Raw genomic sequence first — 24,266 nt, 5'->3', positions numbered from 1 at the left:
AAATAATACAATTCGGGTTTTTTGTTTTAAGTTAGAACATACACTTGAGCAAATGCATGTACTAACGTAGTAATTATGTTTTACCTACTTTAATATGACGCTTAAAACAAATCCAGAGATTTTCCTTATTACTTGAATGCTTATTATACCACAATATATTTTCGTCAACTCTGTCAGCATAGTCCTCTCAAGTGACAGCGCGTATCTTCAAATTTTTCGAGAGTATGCATTGAGTGTGCTCTTTGCTTCTAAATATTTAAACAAGTCGACCACGGTAAAATCCTGTTAACATAATCCAGTTTTTTATTAAATTTTTTCTATATTTTGATTCTAAACACCTACAGCCACACTGTTTTTCTGTTGTCATCGTAATAGGCTCTGACCCAAAGGGGTATAAATAGATGCACTTTGCCCACTTTTCTCATTCACTTCCTTAACACATCAAAGGCAGCATCTACTTTTTCCTTATTCCTTATTTTTCATCATACATTAATTTAAAACCTACTGCAAAACTAAATTGTTCAAACGTTTTAAAACCTTCGTTTTAAATAATACAATTCGGGTTTTTGTTTTAAGTTAGAACATACATTTGAGCAAATGCAAGTACTAACGTAGTAATTATGTTTTACCTACTTTAATATGACGCTTAAAACAAATCCAGAGATTTTCCTTATTACTTGAATGCTTATTATACCACAATATATTTTCGTCAACTCTATCAGCATAGTCCTCTCAAGTGACAGCGCGTATCTTCAAATTTTTCAAGAGTATGCATTGAATGAGCTCTTTGCTCCTAAATATTTAAACAAGTCGACCACGGTTTTTCTGTTGTCATCGTAATAGGCTCTGACCCAAAGGGGTATAAATAGATGCACTTTGCCCACTTTTCTCATTCACTTCCTTAACACATCAAAGGCAGCATCTGCTCTTTCCTTATTCCTTATTCCTTATTTTTCATCATACATTAATTTAAAACCTACTGCAAAACTAAATTGTTCAAACGTTTTAAAACCTTCGTTTTAAATAATACAATTCGGGTTTTTTGTTTTGAGTTAGAACATACATTTGAGCAAATGCAAGTACTAACGTAGTAATTATGTTTTACCTACTTTAATATGACGCTTAAAACAAATCCAGAGATTTTCCTTATTACTTGAATGCTTATTATACCACAATATATTTTCGTCAACTCTGTCAGCATAGTCCTCTCAAGTGACAGTGCGTATCTTCAAATTTTTCAAGAGTATGCATTGAATGAGCTCTTTGCTCCTAAATATTTAAACAAGTCGACCACGGTTTTTCTGTTGTCATCGTAATAGGCTCTGACCCAAAGGGGTATAAATAGATGCACTTTGCCCACTTTTCTCATTCACTTCCTTAACACATCAAAGGCAGCATCTGCTCTTTCCTTATTCCTTATTTTTCATCATACATTAATTTAAAACCTACTGCAAAACTAAATTGTTCAAACGTTTTAAAATCTTCGTTTTAAATAATACAATTCGGGTTTTTGTTTTAAGTTAGAACATACACTTGAGCAAATGCATGTACTAACGTAGTAATTATGTTTTACCTACTTTAATATGACGCTTAAAACAAATCCAGAGATTTTCCTTATTACTTGAATGCTTATTATACCACAATATATTTTCGTCAACTCTGTCAGCATAGTCCTCTCAAGTGACAGCGCGTATCTTCAAATTTTTCGAGAGTATGCATTGAGTGTGCTCTTTGCTTCTAAATATTTAAACAAGTCGACCACGGTAAAATCCTGTTAACATAATCCAGTTTTTTATTAAATTTTTTCTATATTTTGATTCTAAACACCTACAGCCACACTGTTTTTTCTGTTGTCATCGTAATAGGCTCTGACCCAAAGGGGTATAAATAGATGCACTTTGCCCACTTTTCTCATTCACTTCCTTAACACATCAAAGGCAGCATCTGCTCTTTCCTTATTCCTTATTCCTTATTTTTCATCATACATTAATTTAAAACCTACTGCAAAACTAAATTGTTCAAACGTTTTAAAATCTTCGTTTTAAATAATACAATTCGGGTTTTTGTTTTAAGTTAGAACATACACTTGAGCAAATGCATGTACTAACGTAGTAATTATGTTTTACCTACTTTAATATGACGCTTAAAACAAATCCAGAGATTTTCCTTATTACTTGAATGCTTATTATACCACAATATATTTTCGTCAACTCTGTCAGCATAGTCCTCTCAAGTGACAGCGCGTATCTTCAAATTTTTCTAGAGTATGCATTGAGTGTGCTCTTTGCTCCTAAATATTTAAACAAGTCGACCACGGTAAAATCCTGTTAACATTATCTAGTTTTTTATTGAAATAAACTAGCATTCAATAAGTGTTAGGATAGCTCACTTCTTGCTCGCCTTTTTAGAAGCAACTATGTCATATTGACTCCAATATTTGGAATGCTTTTGCTATGACTAAAAGGAATAAAACAAAATAAACTATTTAAGGGGGTTTTTACCTTGTTGGACCGAAACAGCGCTGTTTAGTAGGGAAATTTTTTTGAGAAAAGTATAATAGACGATGGAATGTAATTTCCGACAATTGTTGGAAAAACTTTATTTTACGTAGTGGTCGGGGGAGGTATTCAACAATGGCATATCCATTTCGTCCTTTTGGAAGTCCTACCGTTTGCAAATAAAGTCTGAATCCAGAAATGAAAGTTTTTCTCAATTTAGACACTTTTCCGGATCGCTGGTAGTAGAATGGGGAATAAAGGATGAAAAATGCAGCGATGCACAATATCCTAAAGAACATGACTGTCTAATCAGTCCACAGTTGCAGTATGTCGTCTTTTTTCCCGCCTGGATTACTTTAAAAAAAATTTGTTTTTTAAAAAAAGTATTTAGTCAAAATAACGCAAGAAAATCTAACGACACACAGTGAAAATTAGAATAACACAAAGCAACAACCTACGAGTCATTTCAGATGGATGGATAAATGGGTGGAGGGGAGCGGTGTTCTGCCAGTTCTCATCGACTGTTGTTTACATATGCAGTAGTTAGAAACTGATCCAAGGCAACTAATAAACTATGCTTCACCGGTTTAATTCAATTCAGGTTCAGTCAGAGGACAAGCTTAGTCAACAAATTGCTGTCAGCATTTACATGCGAGCGTACATATACATACATCTATAGTTAAATCTATATATTTTGTACATACATATATATCTGACATAATCGAAATTTCTATGTACATATGTGTGGGTATGTGTTTGTGTGTGTGTGTGTGTGTGTGTGTGTGTGTGTGTGTGTGTGTTTGGAGTGTGTTTAAATGAAATTGCTTGATTCGGCATAAACATATTTACTCTGTTGAATATTTGCTCAACAATTTGATTCTCAAAATCTGAATGGCGCCCTTACATACAAAATCAAAATGGAATTGTATCAAGGACACGCGAGCGAAGCGTTTCGCTTGCTTGCTTGCTCCCACCGACGGAACAATCGAAGTAGGCAAACAAGACCAGGACCTAGTCCCAGTTTCCTGCCCCCAGTTCTCTTGCATTAAATCGCGGTGTACATAATAGATACTTGTGCTCTCAGCAGTGCACCCAGCACCAGCGGTATTCCTCCTTCTGCCACTCTGCACCCCTTCCCAAACCATCCTGCATACTCCATTCCGCGGTATTCATCTACAGATGTCAGCAATTTCTCGATTTGAATACTCAACAAAAACGAAAGTGGGCAAACAATTCAAACAGAGAATGAATAAAAAAAGACACACAAAAGTGGAAAACAGAAGAAGAAAAGAGAACAGAAGTGAGACAAGTGTGGGTGGAGAAAGGAAAGGAAAGCAAAAAAAGAAGAAAAAAAAGACGAACCGGCGCAAATGGCTTCTCTAACGACCCAATTAATTTGAAACAAGAAAAAATGTTTGAATTGGAAAGAAGCGCGGCAACTGGGAGCGCCGAGTTAAAATGGAGATTGGGAGATGGTAGGTGGAGCAAACGCCACAGGCCACTAAATGTTGTTGGGCCCTCTTGCCGCCGTATACTCTACTCTACTATTCACGCTCTTTCTCTCACTCTCCTTTCTATCTCCATCTCTTTTTCTCTAACAATTGTAGTAAAGTTGCAAAGCTTTTTATATGCCACAGCTTGCAAAAGTTCGCCACCGCCAACGTCGATGCTGAGATGCCGATGCCGATGCCGACTCTGCCACTGCCGACAGCTTCATTACCAGCCATCATCGTAGCCATCATCATCATCTACCCATGAGTAATTTGCAAAGCAAAAGTTTATTGTTGCTGGAGCGGAGCGGAGCCAAATTGAAGATTGAGAATGAAGGAGAAGATGGTGGTGGTGACGAAGGCGGTGAAGGTGGAGAGATGGAGATGTGGACTCTAAGAGCGTTTTCAGAGAACCAGCAAAGCTATTGTATGAAATATAATGATTTAAGCACAGCTGCTGACCGATCTATCTTGAGTCTTGAGTCTGGAGTCACCTCGTTCGCATGCCCAAAACAAAACAGCAAAATCAAATAAAAAGATCGTCATGGTTGTTAAGTCGTTGTCGTCGTCGTCGTCATCGATGTTTAGTGTCATTTTAGTGGCTATTCTAGTGTTTAGTATCTGCAATTTGGCATGTGGTAAGTCCGAAATGAATCGTTAAATCAATTCCTAGATTATATTAGTAATAAATATTTCATATTTATTGCACATCTGGTCAAAAAAATACAATTGTCCGATGAGCGAGAATCAAAACAGGTTTCCAGTTGTTTTTTTTTTTTTTTGATTTTCATAAAGCGTCATCCAACACAAAATTTCATGAGCGTACAATTCATGATGAAGGGGAGGGTTATGGGGGGTTAGCTCGTTAGTCATAATTACGCTATGTTGTCGTGATTCAAGGCTTCCGGGTCCGGGTGTATGTCACACAAAAAAAAAAAGCAAAAATTAAAGATTATCCAACTGATAAGGAAAAGTAACAGCAACAGCAACAGCAGCAGAAGCTAGCAGCAAGAGCAAAATGAACGAAATGATTTAATAGCTTGTAATTAAATTTCTCTTAGCTGCGCCCTACCAGGAGTTAGAGCCGCGTAAAGGTCATGTGCCCGTCTATATACGAACTGGGGATGAGCCTTTAAGTGAAATTCATCCCGGTCTGGCCGAGGCCTTCAAAGAAGGCCATTCCAAGCCATCATTACAGTCAGAGGTAAGTGTATGCACCCCTTTTATTTTATTTTGTTTGCTGTTTGTTGTCCCTTTAAAGTGAAAATCTATTTTTCTCTTGAAACAATTTTGTAGGACTTGATTACAGATGAAGTCCCAGCTACAGCTACAACAATTCAACCAAATGCCGAGGAGATTTCATCAACTCCAAAGACCTCAACCGAATCGGATATAGCCAGTTTTGATGCCATCAAAGCGAAGGCGGAATAATTCAATTGATGTGAATGCGAAAATGTTGTTAAACTTCTTTAGTTTACAAGTTAATTCTATCAAAAGGAAATCACTCAAGGCAAACGTTACAGTCTAGTGACAAAAGTTGTCACCACCAAAAAATGCCCGTTTCCCCCACAAAAAAAAAAAAAACAACATGTGAAACAAACAGAAATAAATTAAATCCACAACAACCACAAAAGTAAATCTGTAAAAGGGAATTCTATAGGTAACTCGATCTTTCAAAAGTGAAGTGTAATTGTATTAAGTAAGTAAAATGAACCAAAACTTTAATAATATTTTTAACCATATTTTTGAGTCAAGTTGTTGAATTTTTATAGAACAGACCAGAACACAATAGGCTTAACGGCTTTTGAGTCATCGTATTCAAGTCAGGAATACAATTTATTCGCCAAGATCTCTTTTCAATTCAAACTCTCTTAACCTATTTTCAATAATTTATGCAGATTTTATGTATCATTCGAGATTTCTACAACAATTTGGTTGTTCATGCTGAATCAAATTAACAAAATTGGGTTATAAAATCAAACAAATTTAATTGTTAATTGAATTTTAATTTTTACTAGTTTCTCATACTAGATTTAAATACAAAGTATGACCATAGATTGGCAGTATATTAATTGGTAAACCATTTATGGATTGCAATCCGAATTGCTTAACAAAGAAGAGTTGGCTAACCAACTAGAGTTGCATTCCCAATTCAATTAATATTATCTTGGAACTAACTAATTTTCTCCCTACATTGTTAATGTTAGTTTATTATGACATGTTCTATTTATTATTTTAGAACTACTATCATTTTTTCATTGAATATTGTCAAGTTTAAAATCAATGTCAATTTAGACTTTGTCGATTTCGTTGGGCTCACACTGAAACATTCAACAATGTGAATCGACTGCTTTCATCACTCGTCTAAAACTGCCTGTCTGGAATATTAAAATGAATCTTTGTGTATATTTTGGTAAGAGAGGATGGTTGGAGTATATGGTCCCCTCTCAACCTCCGGCCCTCAGGTTGCCTGGCCTCCGGTTCGGCTCGTTAACTGCTTTTGCAAGTTTCACACATTCAATGGACATTATTTGGGTTGGTTCGTTTCGTTTTCGTCTCCAAATCGCCTTAGAGCTTTGCGTGTGATTTACTTGTTGGGCCCATTAGGGAGAGACTCGAAGAGGAAGCTGCTGTGTGCAAGCCGCAAACGTTTGTAATTAATATAATGGCAACGGCTGGGCTATGTGGCAATGGCAATGGCAATAGCGATGGCGATGGCAATAGCGATGGCGATGGCAATAGCGATGGTAAAGGCGATGCCTAGATGGCAAAGTAAAATTCCAAAATGGCCTACACACGTTGCGGTCAGAGCCGAAGGCTTTGCTTCTTTAGTTGGGGCTGGGGTTGGGGGATGGGGTGATGGGTGATGAGGCGGGGACACAAATTGTTGTTTCATTGTCTCTGTCTGCGGGCAGCGTGGATGCTGATGCTGTCTAACGAGCAATAAAACTAAATACATACACATAAAGTTAATTATAAAAGGGCAAAGGAAATTGAAGGTCCCACAGACTATTGAGTTGTGTGTTCATTTTCTTCTTTCATTTCGTTTTTTTTTATCTCTTTTCGTTTGAATGCAAGTGATGGATTAAGCCAACTTGAGGAGATGTTGGTTGCTATCTCGATTAAACGAATGGGGCATTAAAATGGTTGAATAACAACAACAAGAGAAAAAAAAGGGAAGAACAAAAAAAGGCAAGCAACATAAAACTATGTAAAAAAAAAAAAGCTATTTCATCTCTTCTGTCTTTTTTTTAAGGAAAATTTGGTGCTAAAAATTTAAAATTCTTTGGTGTTTCTTGCTGCACACAAAGTAAGGAAGAGAGGGAGAGAGAGACACACGCACTCATATAGATCGAGACAACGACAGACACACAGGCAGATAGAGAGAGAGAGCAATTCGTAGAGGCATGCCAATGCCATGTCCGTGTTCCTTGTATCATTGTGTGCGTTCGAGCGCATTCAACCTCAAAATGAATAATTGCATATGGTTCAATGATTTGCGACTTTATATATACATACGTATGTACGTATTACGTATGTACGTACATCCGATGAGCTCTACAAGTTTTCGAGGCGACTTTAAAAACAGTTTTCCTTTTTTATGGTTTTATGGTTTGGTCCTGGTCACAATCCAATTGCTGCTTAAAGAGTTTAATTTAAAAAAAAATGCAAGAAAAAAGTAATACACACACACACATACACACATTGACTATTTGACCGGTTTGGGTGGACTGGACTGGGTTGGTTGGCTAATTTGAAAATTGCTCACTTAATTGCCCAGTTCTCGGTGCAAACGAGCGAGCAAAAAGCGCTTAAACAATAATTGAGTTAACGGTTATGTGGATGTGGACGATTATCGCCATTTTAATGCCAAAACCAAATTGCAATCGCCATTGCCATCATCGCAATCACATGTTAAAGATTATTGGGTAACCATTAACAGCAGCAACCAAAAGCAAATCCCAATCTCACTGATGATACTCAATGGCCCATAGACAAAGTCCATATATACATAGATATACATAGTTAAATTTAGTTTACAGATAGAGAGAACGAGAACGAGTCTCACTTTATTGACATTATGTCCACACAGACACATATTCCAGAGTTCTAGTTCTAGTTCGTTCGTTCATTCACTCATTTCATTTGCGACCCAGCAAGTTGCCCAATATGCCACCGCCACCGCTGCCGCCACTTACTCCTGGTATGGAAATGAGATTGCCCAGCAAGGGATTGCCGTTTAAATTCAGCAGGCAGCTGTCAAAAGTATTATAAAGTAAATATATGAGCGAATATGAGCTGAGCTTCTGTGTGTGTGTGTGTGTGTGTGTGTGTATTCGGTTGCTGGCCCTTACCGCAGATCCAAACGGATCACATACTGACAGGCCCATTCCTGGAGGCACTACACAAGAGGGAGAGAGCAAAAGCACAGAAAATCGATAAGTTTTTAAAGCTCATTTAAGAGATGCAGTCAAGCAAGACTTACTTTCAGAGCTTCGGGCGAGGGACGTGGACAACTGCCAGGGGTGGTAACACCACCGCCACCACCACTGCCGCCACCGCCGCCACCACCACCACCGCCAGTTTCTTTTCCTGGTACCAAAACCGGCACTGGAACTGGCACAGGATAAGGCACAGGAACCTTTTTAATAGGCCTAGGCGGTTGCTAATAAAATACCTCTAATTAATTAATACGTATTCCATCTATTTTACTAATCCGCTACTTACATCATGTCCTGATGCCTAAAAATTAACATAAATCAATTAAAACAAAGACAAAAAAGTGAATAACAATCCGAGGATGAATCGTTTTGGTCACTCACCACCGTCAGTAGACCCAATACAAGGATCACGAAAATATGTTTCTGCAATTTTGCCATTGACTACAGTGTGATATCGTTGCCAATATTGATGTCAATATAGTAATGATCTCAAGCTTTTATACCAGTCCTAGGCCAATAATAATAATTGAACAGATGTCGTCTGTATATAAATAACGACAGTCTATTCTGGGTCAGTTAACACTTGAGCCCTACTGGCCGATTGTGTAAGAAACACAATTGACTACACAATTTATGCGTATAAAGCCCAATAAAAGGTTTTCATTTTGTTTCTTAAATCAAAAATTTCCATTTTTTGTATGCACGCCATAAGTATGCAATGGTTTTTTGTTGCCCCCACTTCAAAATATAATGTATACGCCCGGTAGACTAGGGAAAAAAGTTAGTCTATTTTCTGGCATCATTAATATTATTTTGAGTTTTGCAGAATCGAGTCCAAAAAAGCCAAATTCTTTGGAATGTAACTTTTGATTACAATAACAAGAAAGTTACAAGAAAGCCCTCCTCCCAATCCTCATCCATATACATACTTAAGTATGTATTATTAGATTATGATGCAATGGAGATGGAGGTTCTAACAACAGTTTGATAATAATTTGATCAAATATGTCAAAACTGTCTTTAAAATTAGATGGGAGAGGTAATCAAAAATGTATGAGTCTAGTTATTGAATAACTAGAAAAACGAACAAGCGAAAAACCACTTAAAATTGGCCCCGAAAGAACCGATTAACAACTGAACTCAGTGTCCTTACTGTGATTATACGTAATTTAACCATTAAAAAAAAATAAATGACTTTCAATTCCGTATCGACTTTTTTTTTTTTTTTGTTCCTCCTTCCACCAAAGTGAAGAGGAGGAGTAATGACAAGCCGCCATTCACTCACCACACATGGGAGTTCAATGTTCTAGTTAATAGAGAATGTGTCCCACATTAAACAGTTATATCTATATATTTCACTGACTGTTTGATTTTGTCATTTCATTTCTATACATTGTTATCTCTCTTGCTTTCTATATATTTCAATTTATTTTTGATTAATCATAAATATCGTATTTTGTATTCTACATGCAAACCATGTACACTTACATAAATAGGTAGGTTCATTTTCAATTTCAATATCAATTTCAAATACATTTTGAGTTGTGTGTTTTTCTAGTGGGATTTGGGTTTGGTTTGATTTTGGTAATCTGGTTTTTGTTTTGGCAACTAGTAATAAGTACATACAATACAATACATAAGTATATATATATATATAAATATATATATAAATATGTATATATATATATATAGTAAATTTGTTTTAAGTATACATACATGTTACACAAGAACTAATTGTACAATAATAATTCATCTAATAATACATATTACAATTTTCTGCTTTCTGTATAATAGCAATTTGTATATATGTATATATATTTGTTTTTGTTTTGTTTTGTTTAGCTATTTGATTAGTTATAGTTTTGTAATCAATATCGATATCAATTTGAAATGTGTAATTGATCTGCAAAGTAGAGGAAAAACACACATACATATTTCATAATCCGAAATTTCATTGTACAGGTAGGTGATACTAAATAATTCTAATTTGATTTGAACTTCGACTTTGACTTGACTTGATTTTTGAGCAGAGTGTTTGTTATATGTTTGTTTAAGTATCTATGTAAATTTATTCTATCAGCGACGGATCAAGAGCTGTGAGCTTTACCCCATAAGGTATGCCAGAAGCAGTCCATTAAAGGTATTTTGAAATGTCCCGTGTTGGTGTTGGGCAAAGTCTCACAGATCCGCCCTATTATCATTTACTGCCGCATACAACTACAGCCACAGGTTAATAGTGGCGCTGCTGCTGGTGGTGGTAATCCTCAGGCACACTGCATTTTCTTGCAATTGCACAGCCATTTAATAATCCGAGCATTCCGCTCCACAATCGACGGGGGCTCCGATGGCCGATAGGCTTGTGTTGTCTGCGGCTGTGTCTCAGTGCTATCGGGCAAACGCATCGAATCCACTGTACTGACATCCGAAAAGAATACCGTACTCGAGTCATCCGAATCAGTTTCCGGATTATGTTGCCTTCTTGGCTGACTGTAGATCTCATGAAAGGCCTCATCGTTAAGGCCCAGGCGATCGAAGAACTTCTCCAGTTCCGAAATACTGGCATTAAGTGCTTCTCTCTCCATATCCATGGTGGTGTGTGCCGCATAGCCACCATCAGTTGAGAAACCTTTGGGAAAGAACACATTCTCATGCTCCAAGCTGCCACGTTGCTGGCCGCTGGACTTGTATCCACCACCACCACCACTGGACATCTCCACACCACTGCTATTGATGGGTGATGTTCTCGGCTGTGGCTGCACCGGCAAGCGATTGCGATTCTTGAAACGAATGCAACGCTGTCGCTTGAATTGTATGGGCGGCGGACTAATATCATCCACCGAGGGAGCTGAACCCGGACTCTGAACGAGTGAGCTTTGCGAGTGATTAATACTGGTGTAGCCCTGCGAACTGGTGTGCATCTGCTGGCTTGATGAACTCGAGTAGCGCGGTGTTGTCTGCGTTTTGGGCCGAGGCGAAGGCGGTGTCGGTGTATAGTCATCCTGAAAGGCCTCTGGAACCTCTGGCGTGGGTGTAAAGTTGAGCAGGTAATCTGAGGCTCCTGAATTCATGTCATAGCCTCCCAGACCTGTCAAACTGGACATCATGGGTGCCGTATCCTGTTTACAGCGACAGTCCAGACAATCGGTTGTGCGTCCACTCGGTGTCACATAGCCGCAATATGAATTGGCACTATGCTGAGTCGATGAGCCGCTGTCTCGTCGTGGGCCTCCTGCCACCAAGGTGCAACAGTTTTTAATGGTTCCACCGCTCATGGTAGCTGCATTTGGTTCCCGTTGACGTTCGCGCTTATAGCAGGGTTCACTACGATGTGTATAGTGGCCGGAACTGCCACCCGAATCCCGATTTATTGAGGATTCGCCGGCTGATTTGATGGAGCGATTACCGCGACTGCAGCAACTTAAAATCTCACTGTGCGGCGAATGACGACTGATTTGGGTATGTAAATCCGGCAGTGACTTATGGCTGTTGATATTGAAGTCATTCCCCGGGTAAGGGGCCCGCCCATCGTTATGGGCAACTTCATGAGAGTGCGAATAAGAGCGTTGATAATTGTACCTAAGAAGGATAAAGATTAAAGCAAATTATTTTAGGAAAACTACAGATCTGGGCTCACCTATACCGATCATTGTGCGCTTGACCAGATTTGGCTGCATATTCCGCTGGCGGACTAATCGGCCTATAGTTCTCGGTGAGTACCAAAGGCTCCTCTCCCCCACTATTATAGGCAGACGAATCGCGGCCGAAACCATGGCCAGGCATATAGAGAGGCGGCGGTATTCTTAATGCAGCTGCACCATCCTCTTCCCCATAGTCTGTGGCAAGGAGCTCACAGCTGCCTTCGTGTCGTCGACGTTCCCGTTCTCGCTCTTTGCTTGCCTCCGAACCGAGCAGCATGCGTAGCTTATGTTGCAGCAAATTATTGTTCATGGCTGATCCAGAGCGTCCTTGACCCTGACCACGATGTGAATGTTGTTGCTGCTGCTGTTGTTGTTGCTGTTGCTGCTGCTGCTGTTGCTGTTGATGCGAATGCTGTACATGATGATTGTGCAGATATTGCTGGGCCTGCTGTTGCTGCTGCCTGGTCATGCTCATATAACGACGATCCTCTAAATCATCATATTGAGACTGATAATGCCCATGACCACCATGCCCCTCTTCCGGACGACGTCCTCGCTTGGCGCTGGCTCCATTCACAGCCGCACTTCCTCCTCCTCGATAGCTAGACTGTTGCAGTCGCTCAAATACAGCATCTGATTTTATATAGAAGGGTTTGGATTCTGCAAGCAGTTCCACAGCCGACTTACGCTTATTATAATGCCTGCCACCAGAATGATAGAAGGCAGCATGCGATTGCGGCTGATGACCACCACCACCACCACCGCCACCCCAATAGCTGCGACTAGCGGCCGCTGTCTCTGGCAAGGCTGAAGCGGATAGAGGACGCCCTCCACCGCCACTGCCCATATATAGTGGTCCATTATTATATTGGCTCTCGGGTAGGCTTACACCCATGCCACTTGCAAAGATTTGCTGACTTGTGGCATATAACGTTTGGCTGGCAGTGCGTGAATATTTCGGCATGGTTGTGTATATAGCGGGAGGAGCAGGATTTGAGGGTGTGGACCCAGAGCCACCAACACCGCCACCACCACCACCATGATGGGCCCCTGGTGAACTGCTGCCATTGCAGGAACGCTGCCGCGGACTATTGCAGCCATGAACCACAGCGGCCATGTCAATATATATAGCCTTGAGAGATTTCACAAGGTGTCGCTGCTTTCACCTGCTGCTGCTGCTGCTGCTTCGCTCAAGCAATGTGTCGGCCTCGAGTTGTATATGGCACTGGGAATGAGTCTGGGTCTGGCCTGGGGCATGCGCAGTTGTAGGCGTGCTGCGTATACTGAAATTACAATACAGTAATAATTTTCAGCTGCCCAAGTCTCTCTTCAATTTCTTTCGATGGATTGGCTAATTTAATATGTGGTTCTAACTTCACATGCATTTAATATTAACAAGAACTCTTCAACTCTTCCATCTCTTTTTGATTTAGTTTACTTTTTTCTTTGATCACTTCTTTTTCCATTGGCAGTATACGTTTCTGCCCTTAATTTTAATTTTTTTTTTTTGCGTTTTCAATTTGGTTGTGTGTGTTTTTCTTTTAGTCTTTTGTTAATACACATCTTCTTTGCATATTGCAGTTATCATCATTTAATCACATTTGATTACAAGCACTTGACATCTTAAATTCAGAGAAGTCGGGCAATCCGAAAGGATAACTTACTAAAGATACTTACCAGCCTATGAAAAATTCCTTTAGTTTTAGTTTGCGAACCAATGTGCTGGCATGTGATGTGAATGAGAGAGGCAAGGACTACGTCGACTATATTGTGCCACTTTGAATAACAGATGTTGTTCCAATTTCATGCGTTCCATCCCCTTACTAAGATACGGCAAAAAGCTTGCCCATGCGCCATATTCGAAAGCTCAAATGTAACAGATTCAACAACGCAATACTTCAGCGGCAAAGATCCTTTGAAAACTGAACTCTCTAGTCTAGAGAAATCACGTTCTTTATTTTATTATAAAATTCCGAATTTTCATATCACTTGATCCATATATAAACATTAAACAGTTAAACTAACCTTAAGTGCTTTCTTTTAGACTTTTAAATAGTTATTGAACCCTAAAGGTTTCTTCTAAGTTGTATTATTTTGCATTCCCGATTTCAAGGGTATAAAGAAAAGGTATTTCCTGATTCAAAACTGCATTATTTAAGACTTTCAAAAAATCACAAATAAATATCACTTGCATCAATAAATAGAATTTTATTACTTGAGATTCTTAGTTATGCATTCGAAGGTATGTTTAAAACAAATCAGTTTTTCATTTAATTAATATACACATATTAGATTGGCTTAACTTTTAAACAGAAACTTATCTACCGTTACATTTGGGTGTGTTCTAAAAAAAGCTCTTTTGTATACCCTTTATACAAAAGTTTATACGTAGTGAACCCGAATAATGGTTATCTTTGTTCTTTTTTCTTTTATTTTTAGTTTCGTTATGATTTAATAGTCAACGTAACAAATAAATTTATGAGCTTGAGAGAAAACATTATGAAATGATTTATATGTCGTTTTTCCAAAAGCAAAGTGAGAAAGAAAAAAAATTTAATCAATAAAATAACACTCTAAAAAATAATAAATCAAACATTGAACAACTTACAGGATATTCGTAAGTCGACTCTAAACAACAATCTTAATTTTTAGAACATTAAAAGCTTTGTTCTTAACAGAACTTTTGCAATAGCGCAGCACGAAAGTATAAAAAAGCCTCCCCCCTGCTCATAGGCACAGTCAGTAATCAAGTTGAGTGGGGGAAATCATGTCGGCGACCTACGTTAAAAACAATGATGGAACACAAATCCAATCCATCGGCTTGGGCACTTATACGGTAGGTGTAAACGCTTTCCATCCATCAAGCATCTGATCACGTTCTGGGCTATCGATGGTTAATAAAATGGTATCAGTGCTACGAGGATGACGATAAACATTTGATGCATATGAACAACTTTGTTTTTTTTTTTCTTTGCAGTCATTGGGCGGCGATTGCGAGCGTGCCACTTTACATGCAATTGATGTGGGCTACCGGCATATAGACACCGCCTATTTCTATGAGAATGAGGGTGAGGTGGGCGCTGCTGTCAACCAAAAGATTAAGGAGGGTGTCATCAAGCGTGAGGATATATTCATTACAACCAAGGTGAACATTTTTTTTCTCGATCTATGTGGTTTCTAATACTTTGCCTCATTTAGTTGTGGTGTCATTTCCATGAGCCAGAGAGAGTGGAATATGCCTGCCGTAAAACATTGGCCAATTTTGGTTTGGAATATGTCGATTTGTATCTAATGCACTGGCCATATTCCTATGTCTATCGCGGTGATAACGAATTGATGCCAACCGACGCCAAAGGTGAGGTTGAGCTCAAGTAAGTTAAACTACCTAACTTAAATGCCGCGTAACTATAACTTTATTCCTGGTAGTGATATTGATTACCTAGACACCTGGCGTGCCATGGAGAAGTTAGTAGAATTGGGTTTGACCAAAAGCATTGGCGTCTCCAATTTCAATTCAGAGCAATTGGCACGTCTGTTGGCCAATTGTAAAATCAAGCCAATTCATAATCAAATAGAATGTCATCCTGCTCTAAATCAAAAGAAACTAATTGCCTTGTGCAAGCAACACGAGATTGTGGTCACTGCCTATTGTCCTTTGGGTAGACCAGATCCTGTCAAGAAGACGCCCGATTATATTTATGATGCCAAGGTCCAAGCTATTGCCGATAAATACAAGAAATCTACAGCCCAAGTCGTTTTGCGCTATTTGGTGAGTGTTAATCTCAAAGAATGAATTCCCAATAAACTAAATCCTGTTTCCCGAAACAGATTGAGATCGGCACTGTGCCCCTGCCCAAGTCCTCCAATCCTAAACGCATTGAAGAAAACTTTAAGATTTTTGATTTCAAATTGGATGCCTCGGATCATGCAGTCCTGGAAACTTTTAATACAGGAGAACGTCTGATTCCCATGGAACATGCTGTTAAGAGCAAGAATTATCCCTTCCATATTGAGTTTTAATCCGATTTTTGTTGTTGTTTTTCTACAGATATTCTGATATTATACAAAATATTATATATTACTAACAAGTGTTGCAGACTAATTTACCTACTCACACCTACGCATATACATTTGTACATATATGTATGTATGTATGTATGCGAGTATATTTATGGGTATATGTATTAGCTAGGGCCTTATCAGACTTTATTGAACTGATCTTCGACAGTGCTAAACTTTCGCAAGAGAGAGACAGAGAGGGAAAGACTGAGAGAGCTTTCGCATTCCACAACTAGTTTGTTATTTATTTGCATGGAAAATTCCACTCGATCTGCACATGTGCTTATTAGTTCTATAAATCCAGACTGGAATGTACATATACATATGTATGTACATATGTATACAGCAAGTTTAAAAGCTGTCTATTAATATCTTGAGACGTTGTTTGCTTTTCAAATGTGAAATTTAAATATATGTTTGCCGCCAACTTGCTAAGTAAGCAGGAACAAAGCAGTTTCGGTATATTTCAGGGAATAAACAACATTTGAACAGTTTTAGAATTTATTTTTCCCACATTTCCCTTCTCAAAGATCTGCAGCTGCTGGGATTGCATATATACATATATTTAAATACTATTACTAAATACTAATATTTATTAGCTTTATTTCTATTAATTATCAGAGTATGTAAAAGAAATTCCAACAAAAGTTTATAAGTACAAATCAAAATTGAAGTTCAACAACCACTTGTTATGGCAAGCAGTGCACGTAAAAAAGCAGACACTGCTTACAGTTTATTTACATTACATTTTACATATCTACAGCTGGCTTGTAAAAGTAAATAAGAACTATTTATTTGAATGATGTGGCAACTCTATCACAAATGGCAAGGGCCAGCAGAAACTAAACACTTTATTTGGGTCCGAGGGGAGCAGGGCAGGCAGGTGGCGAGAGGCACCGCAAGTAGTTTTGGACCCAAAATATGACGTGCTTGTTGTTGCTCTTATTGGGGAGCCCGTGGCATGGTGTACGTGTACTTGCAACCCTCAAGCAACATACCTACAACATCTCAACCTACAACTGCAGTGCAGCAGTTACAACACGTGAGAATTAGTTTTTTAGGGAAATAATTTGTATTTTATTTTTTGGTTCTTCCCCAATTGACAAATTTTGAATTTCAAAAATTCAAATAAATAAGGTAAGCGAAATAATTAAATGTCAAACATAATTACATACCAAAATTTAACTGTGTCTCTCTCTCTCTCTTTCCCTCTTTTGGTAAAGGATATCAGCAACATTTTGGCCAATAATTTGTAACTGAAACGATTAAAAAGTCAATGAAGAGTTATTAAACAAGTTATGTAAAAGAGTAAGATATCAATTGTTGAACACAGGAAATGGAAAATATATTAATTGCCATTTGCTTATCATATTTCAGTTAACTATTTCGCGTACCTTATGGTGAAATTTACCTTTTGTCTCCGTCCAACACTTCACAAAGAAGCTTTTCACTATTCTGCTCTAAGGATAAACTCTACACAATCGAAGAATCGATGCCCCACTGCCACATAATGGTCTATATGAGAATTGTATTGACCACTTTGGTGACCATCACATGCCTGTTGGGTGACAATTTCGTTGAGCTAACACAGCATCCATTGCTAAAGGCTCTGGCCGATAATGCAACTCATGCTGCCATTGGAGCCCTCACGGGCATAGCTTTTGCCGTGCAATTCTATGAGAGGACAAGTCAACTATTTGGCTGGATATTGATTTTCACCTGCTTTGTTGTGTCATCGTTCATTGACTTGGATCATTTTGTGGAGGCACGTTCATTATACTTGGAAGTGAGTGTGTGGCAACAATCCCCCCTGTGTCTAAAGTCCATAAAATCTAATCAATTACCTACTTGCAGGATGCCACAAATCTATCGCGACGTCCTTTTCTACATTGCTCGAGCATTGTGCTAATTATGCTATTTTTCTTTTTATGCACCGCGTGCCTGAATTACTTTCGCACTAGCCTAATGCTGGGTGCTCTACTCTGTGCCTTCATTACCCATCATACACGAGATGCAGTGCGTCGTGGCTATTGGTTCTGCCCCATTGGGCATACGGATCGTATACCCCAGTTGGCCTATATATTAACAACCATATTGACGCCCCATGTCCTTGGTTATATCCATGCCGTTTGCCGTAGTCCAATTGTTCTTAATTTCGTGGGGCAATATGTTAAGCTAAGTGAAAGTAATTATCGTAGTGGCGGGGGGATCAACAATTATAGATATATGCAGGTATAAAATACTCTCAACAATTATCATCAAATGCTTTACTAGGGCTGCTTTAAGCACAATTAGCTATAGTTTTTTTAGGAAATCAAATACTACATACAGGATTAGAAAATATATATATACAAACATATATGTTTGTATGTATATACTTCCAGACAAATTTTATAAAAATTAATGACAGTACCTCTTAGGATTATTAAATTTCCACAAACCCAATAATTATTTCACTAATAGAATTCAAAATCAATTAATATCCAAATTTTGTGATATTTTTAAAATTAAGCATTTTAGATTGTAGATTTAGATAAAAAGGAAATCCAAAATCAAGCCCTTACAAACTAGTTTAAAGCATAGCGCACAACAGCAACAAATACTACAAGTAAAACTAAAACTATCAACAATCAATTTTTCAAAACTTCCAAAATTTATAGTATAAAAGAATACCAAAAATATAAATGCAAATTTATTTATTTAAGACAATTTTAATTCCATTAAATGAATTTAAGATATAATAAATTATTCAAATCCAATCCAAATAAAGGCCAAGTAAACGAGGACAAAGGCTTTTAATATGACTGTCTCGCTTTTCCCATAGTGTAATTTCTATCTCACTCTAATTCGTTGTGTATTAAAACATTTTATATACTTTTATAGGATTTTCTTGATTTGAAAGACCTTGATGGTCTTTTTGTCTCATATAAAAAGAAAACTACGCTAATTACCTTCTAAATAATCACGACTAAATTGTGCCCATGTAATCCTATCGATTGATTTCTAAATTCTCTTTTGTTTTTTTTGCAAACATTTTCGTTCATGTTTATTTGTTATTGTTTTTCATTCAAGCTAAATTAGTTGCCATTTACAAATCGTCGACTTCAGAAGGTGCGAATCGGTTTAACGACAAAACAACAACAACAAATTTATTGATGGAATTTCAAAGAAATGTTACCAATAACAAATTCGCTCTCCCTTTCTCTCACAGTTTTTGGCCCCAAAGCATAATTAGTCAATTCCTCAAACGATTTGTGCTCTGCTATTTTTAGGAAAATTGAATTTAATTTTAAATGAAATGTCTATATAAATAAATCACATCACAACTTTTTCAATCTTTCCCATCATATCATTTCACATTAAGCTTGTAGTTCAGGAAAATTTCAACGCTCTCCTACACTTTTCAATGGAAAAATTACGCCACTGCGGCGTAATAAATAAGTGATAAAAACGAAATGTGCAAAAAAAAAAAAAAAATAATACAAAAAAAAAAAAGAAAGAGAGATTCCCGAGATGAAAATTGAATTTATAGATATTTAAATACTCTCGCAATTTGACACATCACTTTTTTAAGCCGACAACTTTGAAAATTTCCCCTGAATAATTATTTTTCAATTGGTAAACGAATCTCCAACTTTTCGAACGCATTTCAGATAAATCTTTCAGTCGGAAGACTAAAACTAGTTGATCTAATCTCTCATTTTTGGAACTCTTGTTCCCGAATTTCGTGCAGATAGCTTATATCTAAACGGAAAGCTATAATTTCTGATTTTTAAGGTTCGACACAAAATTGCAACTGAATGCTATGCGTATGAAAGAGCGTCGGGAACTCAGACAACGACATTTCCTTTCTTTTTCCATTATCCCCAAATCTATGTACATTTCAGCGTTTGCGCGAAGTAGGTGCACTTCGGAGCTCGAAATCTTCCGAAGTATAGTTACAATAGGAGTATTGAACTATACTACTGATACTTAATATTAGGATGAAAATTTGGATCCAACTGCAAAGCAAATTTGACTACGTTTTTCAAATCGTTGCAAATTATTGGCCAAAATGCATATACCCTTCCGTCTTTTTTTTTTTTCTTTTGGCAGGGTCACAATAAAATGTTCCACACAGCATGGAGACAATGCGATAACCAGCAAAAAAAACACAACAGAATCGCCCACTCATCCAACACACTCCCACAGCATACATCTGTTGCTCTTCTAACCCAAAAAAAAAACCCCACCCACCCACAACAGTGTTTCGGTTGACAAAACCAAACAACGATGGGAATGGAGATAATCACCAAGCATCATCATCATCATCATCACGATCATGATCATTAACGTTTCGGTTATTGTAGCTGTCGCTGTTTTTGCTGTCTTAGTTGATCTCGTCGTTTGTTCACTTTTATTTATGTGGGGATATTTGAATGTGAATGTGTGAATATGGATATATGGGAGGGGGATATGTGATGCGATATAGATGTGAATGCGCGCGCCTCTATCTAATTGCTCAGTGTTGTTGTTGTTGGTGTTGGTCGCTGATCGGTGGTGGTCTCTGAAGCAAGTCCCAACGGCACAGTACAAAAAGTGTCGCAGCGGCAGCTAAACGAGGTCGCGTGTCTTGCGTTAAGTTAAGTTAATAACTCTCACAAATGGATATTAGCGACAACAATCCATTAGATGTAAGTAGGAATCAAAGAGCAATACTTTGTAGCACCTTCCGACTCCCGACTCCCATGCAATATTTACGATTCGTTTTTTTTACGCTTCGCTTGTTAGACAATTACTTAGTGAATTCCGGTAGTAGTCTCTCTCCACATGATATCATCGTACAAACAAGAATGTGTGACTTTTTTTTATGTTATTTACCGATAACTGACTTTAGATGGCCTTATTGTACATACATACATATGGATTATTATTAATGTGAATATTTGTTTAGAGTTCCAAGAATATATCTAACACAAGTTTCATAATATTTTGCTTAAGCATTCTTTGCCATCTATATATATTTATCTATATATGTATATACATACATATGTATTTAGCAAAAATCTAACCATGCCGACTTTTGTAAAAATTGTTTAAAAATAAACTCTGTAAATATTTACATTGGACAAAATATGGCAAGACCCAAAAGAAAGAGTCAGAGACCGTAGTACATCACGGAACGATTTGCTTCTCATAATTCTCGACTAGATTTTGGCACCTAACAAAAAATCTATTTGCTTCGATTCGGTTCGGTACGGTACGTTACGGTTCGTTTCGTTTTTCTGTCCAAAGAAAAAAAAAAACGGAAAAAAAAACGTATCGATGGGTGGGCCCCAAACATTTTATGCATTTTCTGGTTTGAATTTTGCAATTAATAAATATTCTATAATATGCGTACACCTACACAAAATTTCGACTGTTTCCATATACATACATACATATATATGTATATTCAAAGCTTTGATGTTTATGAACTGATAATGAAATCGTAAACAGTACATTAAAAGTATTTTAAATGGATACAATTTGATTTTAAATTCAATTTGTCTCAACTTTATATTTTTTTAAATGTCATTTTGAGATTATAATGAAAATGATCGTTCATTAGCTTGAATGGATCAGGAACATAGACGAGGAAACGTCTGCATCTCTGCGTTACAAACATATGTATGGATAAAATTATTATACTCTCTGCAAGGGTTTCGTTTCATATTCGATTATAATCATACACTTCATTCGAATATATTTATATGTATATACTTTTTAAACGGGTAGACAAGAAACACATGTCTTGATTGATAAGATTTTCATTTTGTGTTTCTTTTTTATTTTTTTTTTTTTTTTTTTTTTGGGTTCAAAGCATCAGCTTTGACTATGTAGAAAAAAAAAAAAAAAAACACAGAGACAGGCCAGACAAAAGACATCTCAAAGTTCAATATACCGAAAGCAATTGTTTTCACACTTTGTGAATTACAACACAAAATGGGTGAAAGTACGTGTTCTGCATTTGAAATGAATGAGAGAATGAAAAGAAAATTATCTCAGTTAAGTAGATGAGTAGGCACATATTGATATAGATACGTATATATGTACATACATTTCTCGGGGTGAGCCAATTGAACCGTAAGCAATTAGGCACTACAAAAAACAAAAAGAAATAGAAATGACTTAATTTACTTTAATAAAAGGCTACAAAGATGTTTGTTGATGCATTAAGTCAACACTCAGTTAATAGGCCTAATGTACATATATCCTATTCACATTTATATACTTGGGATGTTAACTAAGTATTGAACTAGAATTTACATTTTGTTATTAAATATGCTACATTAAAATGAGGACAACAAAGTAATACTAAAATATTTCCTCCCCATATTGAGCTAATGAAACGATGCATATATGTATTTTAGGGTGTCCCTAGCAGAGAATTTATCAGATTTTTTAATCCATAACTTTTTGAACAGAGATATGTCCTAACAATTTGGACTAAACAATCTTTTTGTGTCTTACCCTAAAAGTACCCATTGTGATGCAATTTGGCTAAGATCTGCAGATTTTAGCTACTCCAAACGCAATGATTAAATGTTCTAAAAAAAATTTAAAGAATATAAGAGTAAAAAATATAACTTTAATGTTTAAGGAACACCCTTAAATATATTGAAACCAAAATAAATATACTAAAAGTGATTGTGAAAAAGTCTAAAGCACTAAATGGCTCGGATTTTGTGGAAGAAACTAAAAATGAATAAATAACTGCAACTCATTGCGTATACGCAGAGTAAACCTAAACTTAGGTATGCATATGTGTGTGTGTGTGTGAGTGTGTGTATTGCGCGTGTATTGAAAGTCTCCTCACCTTTGGCACGACAAATACATGCGACAGCTGCCTAATTAAAATTATCAAAGCACTTTCAGCTCTCTTTTTTGTGGGCTCTCCTTCTTTTAGCTGGCATACACAGGTACACATCTACACACACACTCAAACACTTATATTAATACATATTATATACTGATATGATTTGAGGCGTGGCTGTGGGCCAAAAATAAATCATATGCACTTTTACCATGCAGATTTTGCTCATTTTCTCGCATTTGTCACACTTTTTGTTGTTGTTTCTGTTGTTGTTGTTGCTCTTCTCGCGGGTTGAATGGACTTGCAGCTAAATATAGCTATGTAAATAGCAGCAGCAGCAGCAGCAATAGCTACAACAATAATAATATGTTTATATAATCCATGTTCAATAAAAAGTTTAAATTTAAAACCAACAAATAATAATGAAAAATCTATGCTAAGTTTTGAGTTTTCTCATCTGATGGCTGCTTCTTTTTTTTTTATGGTATGGTATACATGATTTTGACTTTGAGATTTCAACGCCCAATGCTACTCAATAAATTGTTTGGAATAAACAAAATACGCAAAGAGCACGTCGGAGAGTATGCGAAATAATCAAACATAAGAATCTACATTCAGAAATACATATGTCTGTATAATGAGAGTTGCAAGATTTTAAAGCCGGCTCATTTCAATGATAATACATAAACTTAAAGGGTCATACAATATTCTTAAAACGAAAACGAACTTTGTATACACTTATAAAAGACTAAACTATCAATTAGAGAGGAATTAAAGGGACTCTTAATATTTCAAAATCCTTTCATAAGTAGTCTGCTTTATTTTTGACTACGATTTTTATGTTTTTACACTTCTCGAGTTCTTGAAGTCACGAAAAGTTTCTTGATTAGTTTAATGAAAAAGTTCACCAACATTTTAAACTAGTTTTTGAAATCTATTCAGACTTTTCGGGACAAAGCATTACTCAATGTTTTTCCACAACTTTTGGGGGAAAAAAAGGAAACATTTGCAGTGACAAATTTCTGGCCAAAATGAACCTATTTACAAGTTTCATTTGCTCCCAAACTACTGCGAGAAAGTGTGTAGCCAAAAGATTCTAAAAAAAATCACACACACAAAAAATTCAAATTAACAAAAACGAAAAGGGGATTTCGTAAATTTGTGAAAAAAGCAACAACAATATGTCTGGCAGAGCAGCTGCCTGACTGACTGCCTAGCTGCCTGCCGGTTTACTGCTTGTTTTTGTTTTCTGTCTCATTTGGCTCTCACAATTTTTTTTGTTGTATTTTTTTTTTTTTTTGTAT

General features: G+C 36.9%; 6 protein-coding genes across 9 annotated transcripts in view; 4 read left to right on the top strand and 2 right to left on the bottom strand.

Moving 5' to 3' along the window:
* Positions 1-4,476: 4,476 nt before the first annotated feature.
* On the top strand, positions 4,477-5,613 carry LOC137579314 (uncharacterized). Its single transcript, XM_068293045.1, has 3 exons — positions 4,477-4,626; positions 5,050-5,192; positions 5,285-5,613. Exons 1-3 carry the CDS (start codon positions 4,533-4,535, stop codon positions 5,417-5,419), a joined length of 372 nt encoding a protein of 123 aa, XP_068149146.1. The 5' UTR covers positions 4,477-4,532; the 3' UTR covers positions 5,420-5,613.
* A 2,517-nt stretch (positions 5,614-8,130) lies between these two features.
* Positions 8,131-8,721, bottom strand: LOC137579204 (uncharacterized). The gene is made up of 4 exons (XM_068292910.1): positions 8,717-8,721; positions 8,475-8,643; positions 8,344-8,390; positions 8,131-8,245 (listed from the first exon to the last, which is right to left on the bottom strand). The coding sequence occupies exons 1-4, from the start codon at positions 8,719-8,721 to the stop codon at positions 8,131-8,133; spliced, it is 336 nt and encodes a 111-aa protein (XP_068149011.1).
* Positions 8,722-10,263: 1,542 nt separating this feature from the next.
* On the bottom strand, positions 10,264-13,860 carry LOC137578970 (uncharacterized). 2 transcript variants are annotated; one of them, XM_068292606.1, is made up of 3 exons: positions 13,746-13,860; positions 12,065-13,351; positions 10,264-12,006 (listed from the first exon to the last, which is right to left on the bottom strand). In XM_068292606.1, the coding sequence occupies exons 2-3, from the start codon at positions 13,183-13,185 to the stop codon at positions 10,695-10,697; spliced, it is 2,433 nt and encodes an 810-aa protein (XP_068148707.1). In that variant the 5' UTR covers positions 13,186-13,351; positions 13,746-13,860; the 3' UTR covers positions 10,264-10,694. The 2 variants fall into 2 exon arrangements, with proteins under 2 accessions (XP_068148707.1, XP_068148709.1); XM_068292608.1 differs by having other exon boundaries at positions 12,071-13,351.
* An 888-nt stretch (positions 13,861-14,748) lies between these two features.
* LOC137578852 (aldo-keto reductase family 1 member B1) lies at positions 14,749-16,156 on the top strand. The gene is made up of 5 exons (XM_068292453.1): positions 14,749-14,904; positions 15,046-15,213; positions 15,267-15,439; positions 15,495-15,837; positions 15,897-16,156. Exons 1-5 carry the CDS (start codon positions 14,836-14,838, stop codon positions 16,086-16,088), a joined length of 945 nt encoding a protein of 314 aa, XP_068148554.1. The 5' UTR covers positions 14,749-14,835; the 3' UTR covers positions 16,089-16,156.
* Positions 16,157-16,950: 794 nt separating this feature from the next.
* Positions 16,951-18,908, top strand: LOC137578973 (transmembrane protein 267). 2 transcript variants are annotated; one of them, XM_068292612.1, is made up of 4 exons: positions 16,951-17,169; positions 17,351-17,435; positions 17,505-17,913; positions 17,982-18,908. In XM_068292612.1, the coding sequence occupies exons 3-4, from the start codon at positions 17,620-17,622 to the stop codon at positions 18,363-18,365; spliced, it is 678 nt and encodes a 225-aa protein (XP_068148713.1). In that variant the 5' UTR covers positions 16,951-17,169; positions 17,351-17,435; positions 17,505-17,619; the 3' UTR covers positions 18,366-18,908. The 2 variants fall into 2 exon arrangements, with proteins under 2 accessions (XP_068148713.1, XP_068148712.1); XM_068292611.1 differs by having other exon boundaries at positions 16,951-17,264.
* Positions 18,909-20,697: 1,789 nt separating this feature from the next.
* Eip63F-1 (Ecdysone-induced protein 63F 1) overlaps positions 20,698-24,266 on the top strand; it is a 40,344-nt gene continuing 36,775 nt past the window's right edge. Inside the window, exon 1 of one of the 2 annotated variants that reach the window (XM_068293174.1) lies at positions 20,698-20,800. In XM_068293174.1, coding sequence (XP_068149275.1) covers positions 20,771-20,800 — 30 coding nt within the window. In that variant the 5' untranslated portion in view covers positions 20,698-20,770. The remainder of the gene's footprint in view (positions 20,801-24,266) is intronic. The other variant, XM_068293172.1, reaches the window with a different exon arrangement.

Source organism: Drosophila tropicalis, unplaced genomic scaffold, assembly GCF_018151085.1.
Source record: "Drosophila tropicalis isolate 14030-0801.00 unplaced genomic scaffold, ASM1815108v1 contig_694, whole genome shotgun sequence".
NCBI lineage: Eukaryota > Metazoa > Arthropoda > Insecta > Diptera > Drosophilidae > Drosophila > Drosophila tropicalis.
The sequence above is the reverse complement of the archived record's forward strand: the minus strand, read 5'-3'. Positions and strand labels throughout refer to the sequence as shown.